Source organism: Mya arenaria, chromosome 15 (genome assembly GCF_026914265.1).
Source record: "Mya arenaria isolate MELC-2E11 chromosome 15, ASM2691426v1".
In the NCBI taxonomy this organism is placed as follows: Eukaryota; Metazoa; Mollusca; class Bivalvia; order Myida; family Myidae; genus Mya; species Mya arenaria.
The window spans coordinates 57,596,926-57,612,823 of record NC_069136.1 but is presented as its reverse complement, the minus strand read 5'-3'; the positions used below and the strand labels follow the sequence as shown (position 1 = coordinate 57,612,823).

The 15,898-nt window shown below is 35.4% G+C and overlaps 1 protein-coding gene across 1 annotated transcript in view; it reads left to right on the top strand.

The window, feature by feature from the left end:
- The window catches only part of LOC128220672 (uncharacterized), a 39,615-nt gene that overhangs the window by 10,701 nt on the left and 13,016 nt on the right, over positions 1–15,898 (top strand). Inside the window, exons 2-4 of the mRNA XM_052929162.1 lie at positions 2,398–2,475; positions 6,768–9,542; positions 13,356–15,878. Coding sequence (XP_052785122.1) covers positions 2,398–2,475; positions 6,768–9,542; positions 13,356–15,878 — 5,376 coding nt within the window. The remainder of the gene's footprint in view (positions 1–2,397; positions 2,476–6,767; positions 9,543–13,355; positions 15,879–15,898) is intronic.

The following is a 15,898-nucleotide window of genomic DNA, read 5'->3' as shown; positions in this document are numbered from 1 at the left end:
ATGTGTACACGTAAGATATATGGTATGTGTTCACGTAAGATATATGGTATGTGTTCACGTAAGATATATGGTATATGTACACGTAAGATATATGGTATGTGTACACGTAAGATATATGGTATGTGTACACGTAAGATATATGGTATGTGTACACGTAAGATATATGGTATATGTACACGTAAGATATATGGTATATGTACACGTAAGATATATGGTATGTGTACACGTAAGATATATGTTATTTGTACACGTAAGATATATGGTATGTGTACACGTAAGATATATGGTATATGTACACGTAAGATATATGGTATGTGTACACGTAAGATATATGGTATATGTACACGTAAGATATATGGTATGTGTTCACGTAAGATATATGGTATGTGTACACGTAAGATATATGGTATGTGTTCACGTAAGATATATGGTATGTGTACACGTAAGATATATGGTATGTGTTCACGTAAGATATATGGTATGTGTACACGTAAGATATATGGTATATGTACACGTAAGATATATGGTATATGTACACGTAAGATATATGGTATATGTACACGTAAGATATATGGTATGTGTACACGTAAGATATATGGTATGTGTACACGTAAGATATATGGTATGTGTACACGTAAGATATATGGTATGTGTACACGTAAGATATATGGTACTTGTACACGTAAGATATATGGTACTTGTACACGTAAGATATATGGTACTTGTACACGTAAGATATATGGTACTTGTACACGTAAGATATATGGTACTTGTACACGTAAGATATATGGTATGTGTACACGTAAGATATTTGGTATGTGTTCACGTAAGATATATGGTATATGTACACGTTAGATATATGGTATATGTACACGTTAGATATATGGTATATGTACACGTAAGATATATGGTATATGTACACGTAAGATATATGGTATATGTACACGTAAGATATATGGTATATGTACACGTAAGATATATGGTATATGTACACGTAAGATATATGGTATATGTACACGTAAGATATATGGTATGTGTACACGTAAGATATATGGTATGTGTTCACGTAAGATATATGGTATGTGTACACGTAAGATATATGGTATGTGTACACGTAAGATATATGGTATGTGTACACGTAAGATATATGGTATGTGTACACGTAAGATATATGGTATGTGTACACGTAAGATATATGGTATGTGTACACGTAAGATATATGGTATGTGTACACGTAAGATATATGGTATGTGTACACGTAAGATATATGGTATGTGTACACGTAAGATATATGGTATGTGTACAAGTAAGATATATGGTATGTGTACACGTAAGATATATGGTATATGTACACGTAAGATATATGGTATATGTACACGTTAGATATATGGTATGTGTACACGTAAGATATATGGTATGTGTACACGTAAGATATATGGTATATGTACACGTAAGATATATGGTATGTGTACACGTAAGATATATGGTATGTGTACACGTAAGATATATGGTATATGTACACGTAAGATATATGGTATGTGTTCACGTAAGATATATGGTATGTGTACACGTTAGATATATGGTATGTGTACACGTTAGATATATGGTATATGTACACGTTAGATATATGGTATATGTACACGTAAGATATATGGTATGTGTACACGTTAGATATATGGTATATGTACACGTAAGATATATGGTATGTGTACACGTAAGACATATGGTATGTGTACACGTAAGACATATGGTATGTGTACAAGTAAGATATACTTATTTGTACATTTATGTTATATAGTAGATGTGCACCTACGCTTTATGGTATATGAACCATTACGAATATGGCATATGTACACTAGATATGTTAGCAGGATTTGTGCAAGAATTAAAAAAAAACAGATACAGACAACGCTAAGACTACTTAGAAGGATATTAACGGTTTGATTTCCGCCGGCAAATTCTGTACAGTGCAAGTATTTTCTTAAAACGTCTTTAGTAGTTTCCTAACATAAGTTATTTTTTTATCATGTAATCATCTAATCATACGATATAATAACTATGAAATATATGAACTACTTTATTTTAATTGATTTGATCGAAAATATGAACTCTAATTTTAAAACACTAACACTTACACTTTTATTTAGAATTGACTATGGACATTTTCGGAAATTTACTTAAGGTAAGCAATTGCTTATGATGAAAAACTGGCCCTGTTTAGTATTTGCCGGCGGAGATAAAACTGCTAAAACGGTATACTCGTACATGTATATATATAATTATATATTGTTACACTTGACAACTCTGTATTGTAATGAGTACCAGTCCTATTTATTTTGGATCATCCATCGTATCAAAGAAGATGTAAACTAGCCTGGTTTTTTTTTATAATTGCAGTCGGGGAGTTGCCCAATCCTCTGGGAGTGGCGTCCATGGGCGGGAACCAGGGTGGTGCAGGTGGACATGGACAGCAAGGTAGAGTGGAAGGGGAAATATTCAAAGTTCTTTCATTTTTTCTGGATTTGAAATATTTTTTACCGCATCTAAGATTGCTTTGTTTATGTTTTTTTCCAAAATTGTTTTCCTTGTGAAGGATTTGTTTTTCGTGCATGAAAATATGTTAATAACGATGTTGAATATTAATAACTGTCCTTAATACAACCTTTAACATTTTAAAATAAGTTATAAACCTATTTATAAACCTAAACCATGTTGTCTAACCTCCGAAGAACAGCATCATGGCTCATACGCGCGTACATCTTACCACCCTTATACAGAAGTTTGACGCTTAAATCTCAATTTTAATAAGAACGGCCGATATATTTGCGATTCAACCCATTCATAAACACTATTTCTTTCATGCTTTTCGATGAAATATGGAGTTTTATCATAACAACTGTTAATCGTGAAAATATGATTTTGAATGACACTCGTGAAATAAAATACGATCTTACACTAGAATATCCGGGTTTTTTTCTTTTACTTGATTTGTCCATTAAAATAGTTACTTCATGATTAAACATAATTATACTTGGCATTTCAGTCTCAGTCTTATCATAACAACTGTTACTCGTGAAAATATAATTTTGAATGACACTCGTGAAATAAAATACGATCTTACACTGAAATATCCGGGTTTTTTTCTTTTACTTGATTTGTCCATTAAAATAGTTACTTCATGATTAAACATATACTTGGCATTTTAGTTTATTTAATTTTTTGTATAATCAATCATATCAATGTCACTACATCAGTTATTGTATGAACAAATACTGAATGCCAATATTGCTTAATGATATTTTGCAAAAAAAATCAAATTACTGCCATTACGTATACTTTTGTATGAATAAATGTAGCACGATATTGGATTTAGCAGAAACATTTAATATAGGAAAAACATAGTTAAATGTTTGCAAATACCTATTAATAATGCTAATTACGCCTCACAGAACATCATTTATGAAACAAAAATAAAAAATAAACAAAAAATAACAACAATATCTCCCAAAATATAAACATCGTTAAATATACAACTGAAAAGTTGTTACTGAAAGTGTTTACATATAAACAAACTATTTTTTTACCGAAAGCGTATAAAATACTACTAAGACAGGATATCGCATAAGTCTTCCACTTTCACTAATAACTCTTTATTAATTCTTTGTGATGTTAGTCCCACAATTTAATTTTGATTAAGATATTATCTGAAGCATAATGCAACATGATACAACACTGAGGTTTTGTATCAATTCAAGAATACCACATTAACATGCAAATGTAACTAAGCTCCCTTAAATGAAATGAAAACAAAGCTGATGGACTGTTCCTATATTTACATTATAATTATAGTTACTTGAGCGAGTTGCCAAACACTTGGATATATAGTTGATACAATTATTATAATACGTTATTATTATTATTAACGCCCCTCTGTACATTAAAGCTGCACTCTCACAAATTGACAGGTTTGACCTTTTTATTTTTGGGGGTCTAATAATCAACTCATTTTGGCATCAGTGCCTTCAATTCAATCATTTGGATAACTATCAATAAAGCAGATTTTAACTGTTTGGTAGACTGCCGAAAAAAACATTTTCCCGTAAAGCGTTAACTAGTAACATAAAATATCATTTTCACTCTTTTGTCAGCAGTCTTGGCTCATTAAAATAAAAAGGTCAAAACAACCAATCTATGAGAGTATAGCTTTAAAGCATCACTACATGTATGCACAATGCTATTTTTAACAATCTATTCTAAATTCATAACTTCCAGCTTCGTGGCCATACTGTTTCCCATACTGCAACCATATTGTTATATAACATACATTTATATTTTACCTTATACAACAATACTACAATCAATACCTTGTTAATGTTATACAAAATGTATGCTTATTTAGAACTTACGATATGCATGCACGTAGCATATAGTCATTGATAATGTCATGCGTTTTGTATTACCCTTATAAATGTCTGTTTTGTTCTGTTATGTTCTGTTCTGATATTGTTGACCGGGTTCACGTAAAAGAGTACATGGCTTTAAATGTGAGCAGTTGATGTACCAATGACAATACAATAGTTCTTTAATAACTAAAATAATGCCTAAATTGGTCACAAATGGCCTCAAAACCTGTAACTGTCCTAAACGTACTCTGATTCATCAACAACTTTACACATTCGAAAATGGTATCAACATATAAAATATAACAAACCAGAACAGACAGCATAGTGCATCGTCTAAATATATATATATACGTTTTGTTAACAAAGGCAGTAAAACAAATCATTGTAAATTTGTTACCCAAAAATGTGTTGCTAATAATTTAATAATGTATAAAAAAAGCTATTCTTGTGCGGGGAAAATGCCCCTGACTCAGTATGTAGAGCTGGCCCATGGTCTAAACTAATGAATTACAATACAAATGGTAGACTATTTAACGTCTTTAAAATATATAAAATGGCATTAAGTATTGCCTGTAACTAAACAATAGAACAACTGAATATTTCTATTGCAATCAAGGAGTGAGACAAGGAGACAATCTTTCTCATATTGTTTTCACTGTTTGTAAATGATTCACAACATTTCATGCTTAGTCATAATAATAGTAATTTAAATATTAGTGAGCCAGGGCTGGTACTCAATATTGGTCTTAATTGGATCTAAGAACGATGTAGCTAATCGGTTTACTTGCTATTAATAACTAACCAATAGAGTCTATGAAGTCAATAATGTTTAAACCTACGATTGAATTAAGTCGCATATTGAAAACCAACCCTGATCTAGAAGTATGTCTGAAAAAAATGCTGTAATGGTCTATGCAGACGAATTGTAAGGTTTTGTTATTTTTTAAAAACTTGATTGAGTTTGAAAATCTGGTGCCAGTGGGCTTCCCTTTTTATTGTGCAAGTGGCGGGCTCGCATAGTTTTTCATTTATTTACAAATAATGAAAATTTCGTTATTATCAGTGAAGTCAGTAGATGAAACTTAAACACAGGCGAATTCCCATACAACAACAGTAGAAAGGAATGTTTTTTCCAAATCGATAAACCTTTTTTGCGATAAGGTCAACCGGGCGTTAGTTTTGTTGATGTGGTCCTGTGCGTACTTTTTAAATAAATGTCAGGCTACATGACATATTTATTTTGAAGCTGCGTGAAAACAAATGTCCCGGCTGCTTAAATTGTGCGAATTAGCATTTAAAACCGTTAGATGACATTAACGCTTGTAGTAAACAATTTCAGCTACATAACTGACACATTTAAGCATGTTTTATCGACTCACTGATAATGTTGTTCCATATCATAGTAACGGAAGTAAAACAAATAGTAATTACAAGATAACATGTGAAGGAAATTATAACGGTTGAAGCATTCTATCAAATACACATTACGTCTTCAGATTTTCATAAATGCGTTTTTAGGAAGAATGTCGGAATATCATCTGAAGTGTTATGGCGCTAAAACAATTTCCGTTGAAGGAATTTTACAATGATGTTTTATAATTCAATTCAATTCAATGATTTGTTTGTTAAAACCTCTGTATCAGTTGATCAGGTATTACCAACGGCATTTTAATTCATATATTACAACTTATCCAAGTTTTTTAAATCGTCATGTACACATAAATTATAAACCATTGTTTGGGACTTTTTCATGCGTCATACGTAAGTTCTTGTAAATGTCATTTTACAATCATAAGCCCATATAGACAATATTTTGATTTATTTTTTGATTTTCTGTATAATTGTTTTTTTTACAATATGAACACATAAGTAATATATCAATGGTCCAGTATCCTTTCAATAAGTGCATGCCTTGTAGGGATATATATAAAGTAGTAGATTTAGTTGGTTATTAGCACATCTTGAGTAGACTACTAGTTGAACGCGAATACATGATTTTTGTGTGCGTTTTTGTGAATAATTATCATCTACATGTATTCTCAATAATAGTTTATCAGAAACAGAAGCTCAGTGAACTTAAACTCTCATAGAACATTTAAACATACGAACGACACAAACTACTGTATCGATTAATTGTTAATTGTCTCGCATTAAAATATAATGCATGTGCTGTTAAGTAGCAATTTCTAATTAAAGTCTGAAACATTTGTATTTTTACTGATATTTGCAACTGGCTAAATAGTACTATATACAATTTCTTTATTCGCAATATTAATATATCTTATAGATTTAGAATAGCTTGCTTTCGTATATGCATTTTAGTTTTTAACCAAGTAACCTACCACGCTTGCTTTATATTTGCAGGTGGTGGGTTTGGTAGCTTCTTACCAAAGTTTGACCCTTCTTCGAGTCCCGCAGGTTTCAATTTAGACCCGTCCACCATAGCAGGTATCTCCTCGGGGCAGACCATTTACCTGACAGGGGATGTAGGTGACCAAGTTCTCTCTGGCGTTCCGCTTAACGTTGTCTCCCCTGATCAACTAAACCAAGGGCAACATCAAGGGAATGAACCTCGGTTTGTGACACAGAATGAAGAATTTACCGCCCTTGGACAAATTGGAAAACAGGTCCGTGTTCTGGACACGTCGCAGTCAGGAGGAGGATCGTCCACCACAAACGCCCAAGGAAACAACATGGGCATGTTACCTCACTTAGGAAGTGGCGCAATTGACATGTCAAACATTCACGGTAGTGGTCCAATTGAAATTGTTGGTGTTGCGGATTTGACCAACGTTGACGCACAAGGGAATCCAGTATTTTCCTTCAACCCAGGTTCTGGTCACGCTTCAGAACTTGCAGCGCTTAATTCGGCCTTACATGGAACAGCTGTCGATATGACAAACTTTCTTCCACCGACGTTCGAAAAAGACCCAGCATCTGCACAAAATTCCGGCTTAGGAACGTCAGGTAGAGGGTTTGGTATTGGTTCGAATATTCCAAGCCCACATGATATCAATCAGCAATTAGATATTATTCTGAACGAAGGAACTAATCAAAGTGGCAGTGATATGAGCACAATTATTGGTGATATGAGAATTGGTATAGGTTCTGTTAATAGAATGGTTGATTCCTTGGGAAATTCTGCAAGTAGCTCCAGTCATAATTCTTTGGTTGATATGGTAAATCCTTCATCGCTTTCATCTCTTACTTCTGGAACAATAATCACACAAGAGCAACTTCTTCAAATGCTTCGGCAGGACATGAACACAAACCAAAACGTGGTGCACAATGACCCACCAATGATGACATCATCACTGGCATCAGAAATGGGTGCGGGGTTGGGAAATGAATACACGCCAGTCGATATGACGAATTTTCTTCCTCCACTAAATGCCGGTATACATACCGAGCCACCGTCTGTATCAGTTGACGGAATGGACGCTTCAGTTGCAACGTCTGTAAATCATGGACTTTTCGGTAATCAACGACAATCAAAAGTGGTCGATGGTATGGATGCATCGTCTAAATCATCCATGGACCTTCCTCTAGGTCACCAAACAAGAGCAGCATCTGTCGATGGAATGGACATGGCAGTACACTCGAACGTAGATGCTGGACCATTTGGATCAGAACAACAATCGGTAACATCAGATGGAGCGGATATGAGTCTGATATCACAAAGAAACGTTGGTGGTATTAGTAATCATAAAACTGTCACCAATGTTGATGGATCAGATGGAACTTTTACTGTTACAAATGACGTTCTTGGCTTGTCAAAAACAAACACTGTAAATATTGATGGAGGTGATATAACAGTCAATACAAACGTTGAATTAGGGACCCTAGGTTCCGCGGAGCACGAAATGTCAATGGATGGCAGTCATATTTCTGGAATTCCACCTCCCCCAATGCAGCCTGCATTCAGTTGGATGCCTGCAGCGACCACATCAGCAGGTGCAGTGCAATCTGCTAGTCATACAGTAGGAGATACATCCACAGGCGGAGTAGCATTAGACAATGCTATTTCAGATAGCTCTTTTCCATTTATTAACGAAACTCCAATGAGCCCAACAGAGCAAGGTACATCTTCCATTAGTAAATCTGGCGGGGAAGCTACTCCAAATGTGATACCAGATATCTCTATGTCATTCAACGATATGCCTTCCACGGGTGCAGTAAACGTTCGAGGACCAACTGTTAGTCAAACCTCATCTTCTGTTAGCAATACGGAAAGAGTGGCATCAGACAAATCAGATACCACCATGTCCTTTCATAGGGCATCTCCTATGAGCACATCCCTACGAACAGAATCATCTAGAAGCCAATCGTTACAAGAAGGTACATCTTTTGTCAGCAAGTTAGGCGAAGAACCTACATACAATGAATCATCGGCCTCAACTATATTTAGCGGGCAACCTCAATTTGGTGGGCAAAACGATAAAGGACCGAATGATAGCCAAACAGTTCGAAGTGAAATACATGGAGGGAATTCAGGTGTAGTAGCAACATACATAGTTTCATCAGATGCCCCAATGTCATTTAATGGACTATCTTCGATGGCTGCATCAAATGAAATTTTATCCCCTATTAACCCAAATGTACGAACTCGTTCAACTATGGATGAGTCAATAAGTAATGTCGGATTGAACCAATCACAACTTGACAGAAACTTTCCATCAGGAATTGATATACTTGATGGCCAAACTTCAGCATTATCAGGTTCAGAAGCCACTGGAATGGATACTTCTGTTGTTCAACCATCACAATCACTATTCATGAATGTAAATTTGCAAACAACATCGAATAACGCTTCCCTAGACAACTCAAATAATCCAAAGAATAATCAGATGAGACTACTTGGACAACCGGAGACAGGGAATGTCAACCAAGCGATCAATAATGCTCAAACAAATGTTGCCAATCCAGATGAACCACACGTTAACGACCTCACGGCTGATGGTATATACCCGTTTGAAGGCAGTTTTGACGCTCGTGATGCGACGTTGGCAGAAGGGAAGCCCGCTATCATGGATATGACGGCTATCATGGAGACTCAAACAAACATCAATGACACACTTCATCTTGAGAATACATTCGACCCAACCACTACATCGAATGACATAAGCAATACCAGTGACGGTGAGTAAAGATCCCTACATATTGGCTTAGCTTGGTTTGAAAATTAATGACGCTTTACTATTCCCAGAACAGGTTTGAGAATATGCATTTTGATAGTATTACAGCTATCAAAAAGTCATCATCATGATAATTATGCGAGCAATGAATATGGCATTTAGAACATAAGCACATTTAGCAAGCTTGATTGTGTCGCTGGTTGAAGACCGTTTGCTTATACAAAAATCAACAATTTCCTAATATGGCCCTTTTGACTTGTTCTGCCTTTGGTCCGGTTACTGAAATAAAAAAAATCCCGGTAATGAAGCTTGCGAATAATTTAAGGCAAGAAAGGGTTACGAACAACCTTCTTTTTTAAAGAAATAATAAAAAAATTTGTTCAGTAAATGCAACTGTATCATCTCTTTCTATCATGTTTGCTTTCATTTAGTACGCGGTCATATAACTGTCTTTGATCAACTTATGAGCGTTTTAAAATGTTTAAGTTTACAATTTAGTTAATGTCATCGTTTAACCGTTTATATATTTTCTTCACTCGAAGCTTCATTGACACACGTGTAATCAATACTTCTGTACTTCTTACATTTGACTAAAGTGACACTCTTATTCTAAATCCATTTATACACATGTATAACAAAGATTGATTTCGAGTGATAAACCTTTAACTATGTACTAAATAATGCATTTTTTTATATTTATTTTACTGATAACACGATTGTTTTTGCTAGCTGAATACGCAATAATATTAAATGATTGGTGAATGCTAAAAGATTCACTGTGATCTACTATCGTCTCATAAGGTAGTAATACCGTTTTCTCTGCACCTTTATTTCAAATTGAACTCGGTATCCTTCATAAGAACTACTTTTTTCGACATGTATCCATCCTTTTTTGGTATATTAAAACATTTGTATTAATTGTGGTAAATCTTATTTGGGAGTAAGAGAGCATCTTTAACCGCTCTTCAGTTATATCACCACAACATAAGATGTTTCGCCAATAAAAAATAAAACAATGCTACGTTGCCGTTGTCAATATTGCTAACTTAAAGAAAGTACTGAACTATAGGTCCATTGTATGACAAATATGCAGTGGTATCTTTATTACAATAGCGCATTTGTGTCTTTAGTTTAAACAATATTTATTCAGTATCATATCATGGTACATACAATGCAAAAGTAAATGAATAAACATAAATAATGTTGTGGATCGGGAAACGAGATGTACAGCAGCTTATATAAATCCCTTTATTGTTATTAGGTTTTTGTTCTTAATATTAGAATTGCTCTTTTGTACTTTCTAATTACACTTGCAAAAAAAGAACGGAAGCATGACCAGTTTTACATCGTCGCTTGAAAAGCACAAAGCCAACAATGACGTATATGGACACGTCATCACATTTGTGCAAAAGTAAAGTTGTGCATCTACGCATAAAGCGACTTAACAGTAATTCGGACATTGATATTGAATATAATATGTTGTGATCATTCCATTAACATATTAAGTTAACAGTCAACTCCAAACATCGACATGATTGCTATATGCTGTTTTGAAAATACATTTGTATGTTGATACTTATATTACTGCATGTACACAAACATGACACACGAATTGTATATGTACCACCAAATAAGTACATATAACCTAGTTTTTTTATATATTACGTATGCACTGTGCTGTTTTTGGAGTTTTGTGTTGTTGTTCCGTGTTTTTGGTTTGGTTTCTGTAGCTACTCATATAAATATAGCATATACTAAATGGTATGTGTCTTTTTAGATGTAAGTTTATAACTTTTTATATACGCATTGAAAATGGAACTACAAAAAAGCTAATAAAGTACTTAATGCACAAACACGTTATGGTCTGATAGTCTCCAAGATTCATTCGATATATTGCAAAACTACTGTCCTGTATCTCCTGAGTATGTGAGAATCAAAAACTTGCATGCGATACATATTGCAAATATACAATTGCCGTATTCCACTTCAGTTCAATACGGTCGTTTTCAAAATCGCCGACGTCACGTCAGTATTAATGTGCGCTGTTAAAATGGCGTCCGAAAAGAAATAGTGGGTAATTGAAATGTAATTCATTAAGTTATAACGTGTTATCTATTTGAGTTTAACCAGTAATGTACATACATAAGGGTTTCAATAGTGAGAACTGGGGTTTGATCCAAAATGTCGTATTCTTCTTTTATGGATTTCAGAATATTTTGTTTACATTTAATCAAATCTGAAACGTTTGTTGAATACGGCCCTAACAGCAGCGAGATGATTACCTACCTTACTAATACAGGCCATCGCAGACTTTTAAAAAATAACAGCAAAACAAAAACCTGTTCAATAAGAAATCATTCGAATGTCACACTAGCGACGTTAGGCAAATCGGCTCATGAATCCGGTTTCCGAATGATCAGATCATAGTTATTGCTTACATAAGTTACCGGAGTCAAATATTCCAAACATATGAATACATAATAAACATGACCAATAAATAAATTTGCAATATGGTCAGAGTTACCTCCCGTATTTTCTAGATCAACATTTGAAATAATTTACAGAGAACCTTCCCTTAGTTTCAAGAACGACATATTCAATTTGTTAACACAATTACTTCTATTAGTTTCAAGAACGTTATTTGTAGTACTTTTAAAGTTAATTCCCTAAGTTTCTAGAACGGCATTTGCATTTGTTTCATAGAGTTTCTTTCCTTAATTTTAGGATCGACATCTTCCCTTAATTTCAAGAAAGGCATTTAGTTTCTAAACGAGCCTTGCAGTATTTTCCCAGAGTAACTTCCCATAGTTAGCCCCTTTTCCTATAACCACACGTGCATCAACTTCGCATAGTTACTCTCTTTATATTTCCTTGAACCACATATGCGATATATTCACATAAATACAACCATCTTCCATATGTATAAGGACGGCATTTTCGGTAGCTCAGAGTTACTTAGTTTCTTAAACGACATTTGCAATGCGTTTTGAGTTACTCCCCATAAGTAATATTTTAACCGAGTTACATATGTATATTTTATCAGAGTGTTTTTCATACAGTTTCCTTCCTTAGTTGTATGAACGACATTTATAATATTTTTACAGAGTAACTTCCCTTAATTTCTTGAAAAACATTTAGTTACCAAACAATTCTTGCAGAATTTTCACAGAATTTTCACAGAGGTACTTCATTTATTTCCTTAAACGAATAATGCAATATAAAAAATACTACCATCTTCAATAAGTAATAGGACGGCATTTGCAATAGTTCAGAGTTACTTCCCTTAGTTTCTTCAACGGTATTTGTAATGCATTAAGAGTTATTTTCCTTTTTCTAGAACCACATTTGTATATTTTAACAGAATTACATTCTTTTGTTACAAGGAAGACATTTTCCATATTTTCAGAATTACCTTTCTTATTTTTTTAAAAAAAACCCTCAACTTTTGCAATAATTTACAGAGATACTATTAATAATTATTTCCCCTAGTTCCAAGAGCAACATTTGCAATAATTTTGAAGAGTTACTTCTCTTAGTATAAAAAGTTTCATCCCTTCTACAACGGCTTTTCAATATATTATACAAAGTTAATACCCTCAGTTTAAAAATAAACACCCGCATTTTTAATGTTAACCGCGTTACTTCTTTGAGTGTTAAGAACGACATTTGCAATATTTTACAGAGTTACTTCACTTACTTTCTAGAACGACATTTTCCATTTTTATATATCTTTATACTATTATTTCTATATGTACTGCATGTTTATCATTTCCCTTATGTTAACTTCATGTATGAGATAATATCTTTCATTTCTCAGGTGCAGGGCCACCTCTAACAGGAACAAACGGAGGACCAATTACAAACATGGTTGGTGCAAAACCTAAAGTTGAGGAAAACACTCCAGTAGGTTCGGAAATTGGTCTTGTTGCTGTTGGAACAGGTAAAGGTGGATCTGTTAGTCCAAATTTAGTACTTCACAAAAATCCTGCCTTCAAAAGACAAGTTGCCCCAGCTGATGCTGGCGGTGGCTTTTCCATAGGTGGGAATGAAATAAATTCTGTACTAAATAAGATATCCTTACCGGACAAGGCGTTTATCCCGCAAAAGTCGGATAATGTTGTTGCTGATACACCGAAAGTGCAAAAACCTGTTGATATGAGTAGTTTCGTCCCACCTGAAATTGAAAGATCAGCAGAACCACAAGCAGTATCACAATTCCAATCTGTGAACAAACCTACATCTGAAGGAGTTGGCCACACAGCAAGTTCGGCCTTTAAAGACTCTTCCTCTCAAATCAGAGACAGTTCGCATGTACAGAGCCAGACAAGGAACATCCCATCTCGTGCTGTTTCAAATTTTAACCCCCTCCAAGGTGTTCGGGATACAAGTTTTCCAAATTGGGCCGCTGGCCTTCAAATGACCGATGGGGGAGCCTCTGTTAGTAACAAGGTTGCATCAGCTATTCAACAAATGAAAGCTGCTAATTCAGGCCAATCAAATGGACAAAATTCTATTCGAACAACTGCCTGGAGCAGTTCAGGTTCTGATTTAACAGGCGGAGTCGCTCTACCGGGCAGTGTGGCTGTAAGATTACCACAACAAAACCTGGCTATGGCTGTAACATTGCCACCACAGACCGAACAGGCTCAGCCAATTGTAGGATCCATATTCGGCAATTCTGTCGTCAAAACACCTAAGAAAATCTCACAGAAGTTTATTGAATCCAGTGGTCTGATGACGGAGCCCGAAGTTGATTTTATGACATCTTTCTTGAATCCAACTTATCCGAATACACCATCCAGGACGTTTAACCGAGGTCGGCAAAACGTGCAGATTGTGCCTTTAGGTTCTGATGTTTCGAAAGTAGAACAAAATTCAAACAACATGTTTATAGTTGGGCGAGGACAAGGCGGACCTTCTGAACCGACAGTTGATCAGTTTGGTGTTGCAGATATTTACAGGCGCAAGCAGCAATTAAATTCAAACCAATGGAATACGTTTATGAACTCTATTTCGGTGGGAGCAACGAACCGCAGGAACTCTCTACCCCCGTACCAAACTCAGAATGTCATTGGAACAAGCGAAACACGTCCACTAAATACAAGATCAGATCTCGTAGCAGCCAATCCCAAACCTGCCTTAGTTGTCGAACCTAAACCTGTTGTCACCAATAGACGACAGTTATTTAACACAGGTGTTGGCTCAAATGCTATTACCACATTGTTTGAGGCCCCTGGTAGGACCGGTCACAAATCTGTTTCAATTTCATTGTTTCCTTCTTCACGTTCAAGTAAAGCAACATCTAATGCAAATCGAAATGCAGTTACTGCCAAGGGATCACAATCGGTTTCAAGCAACGTGTTTTCACGGTCTGGAGGAGAACAAATGGCTACAAGAAATACGCTAGGCCTTAGGGACGAAACACAAGGTCAATTCGATCCGGTGGTGATGAGTACCTCTGATGTGCAAAGACAAATATTAAACAAGTTTGTAAGCCAACAGCCAACAGCAGCCAATTCAAATCAATTTGCTAAATCGTTGAAGCAAGGTCTTGATAGTGGAGCTAAAGGACTTTCTATTATGGACGAGGGATTTCAAGCAACTGGTACAAATCCAATTGTAGAACCTAAAAGGCAGTCTTTTGGGTTTAAAACAAACGAACAAGGTTTAAGGAATACTGGCTCGACAGCAGACCATTCAGATTTTAAACTAGGAAAATCTATAATGATTTCCGATGGCGTGATTCCAGATTTTGTAATGGATCCTAGCAAAGGAACGGTTACAGCCACAGACTTGAAAAATATGGCGTCAGGTGGTTTCCGACTAGGACAACCAGTTTCGATGAGAAAGAATACGGATAGCACCATGACTAATATAGGAACCAGTTCTAACCTAAAACCGCTCATTGAAACTAATATGAATTCAAATACACAAACGAACTTAGCGGACTTATCTAACCAAGGTGGGGCTTCAACCTCAATGTCAAATGCTTTTAACAACTTTCTTACCCAAACACAACATGGCCAAGGAAATGTTGTTCCTGGAGGACAAATGATTGAACCAACGAAGTTTACATCTGGCAACCGCCCAGCCGTGTTCGGTCCTGCGAACGGTGATGAACGAACTGCGTCAAGAGTCATTGCAAGAATTAACAAACCTGCAAAGGCTATGAGAATGGGTATTCTTGGGCCAGTTCACGAATGCCGTTATAGACCTGACCCGAGCAGCAAATATTTCTTTCTTCACAAGGACGGAAAAGTCGAACACAGACTCCGCTGCGCAATTGGTACTGCGTTTGACGAAATGACGTGTGAGTGCTCCATACGGGTGACTGACCACGGTAAGACAGATTTTGCACTT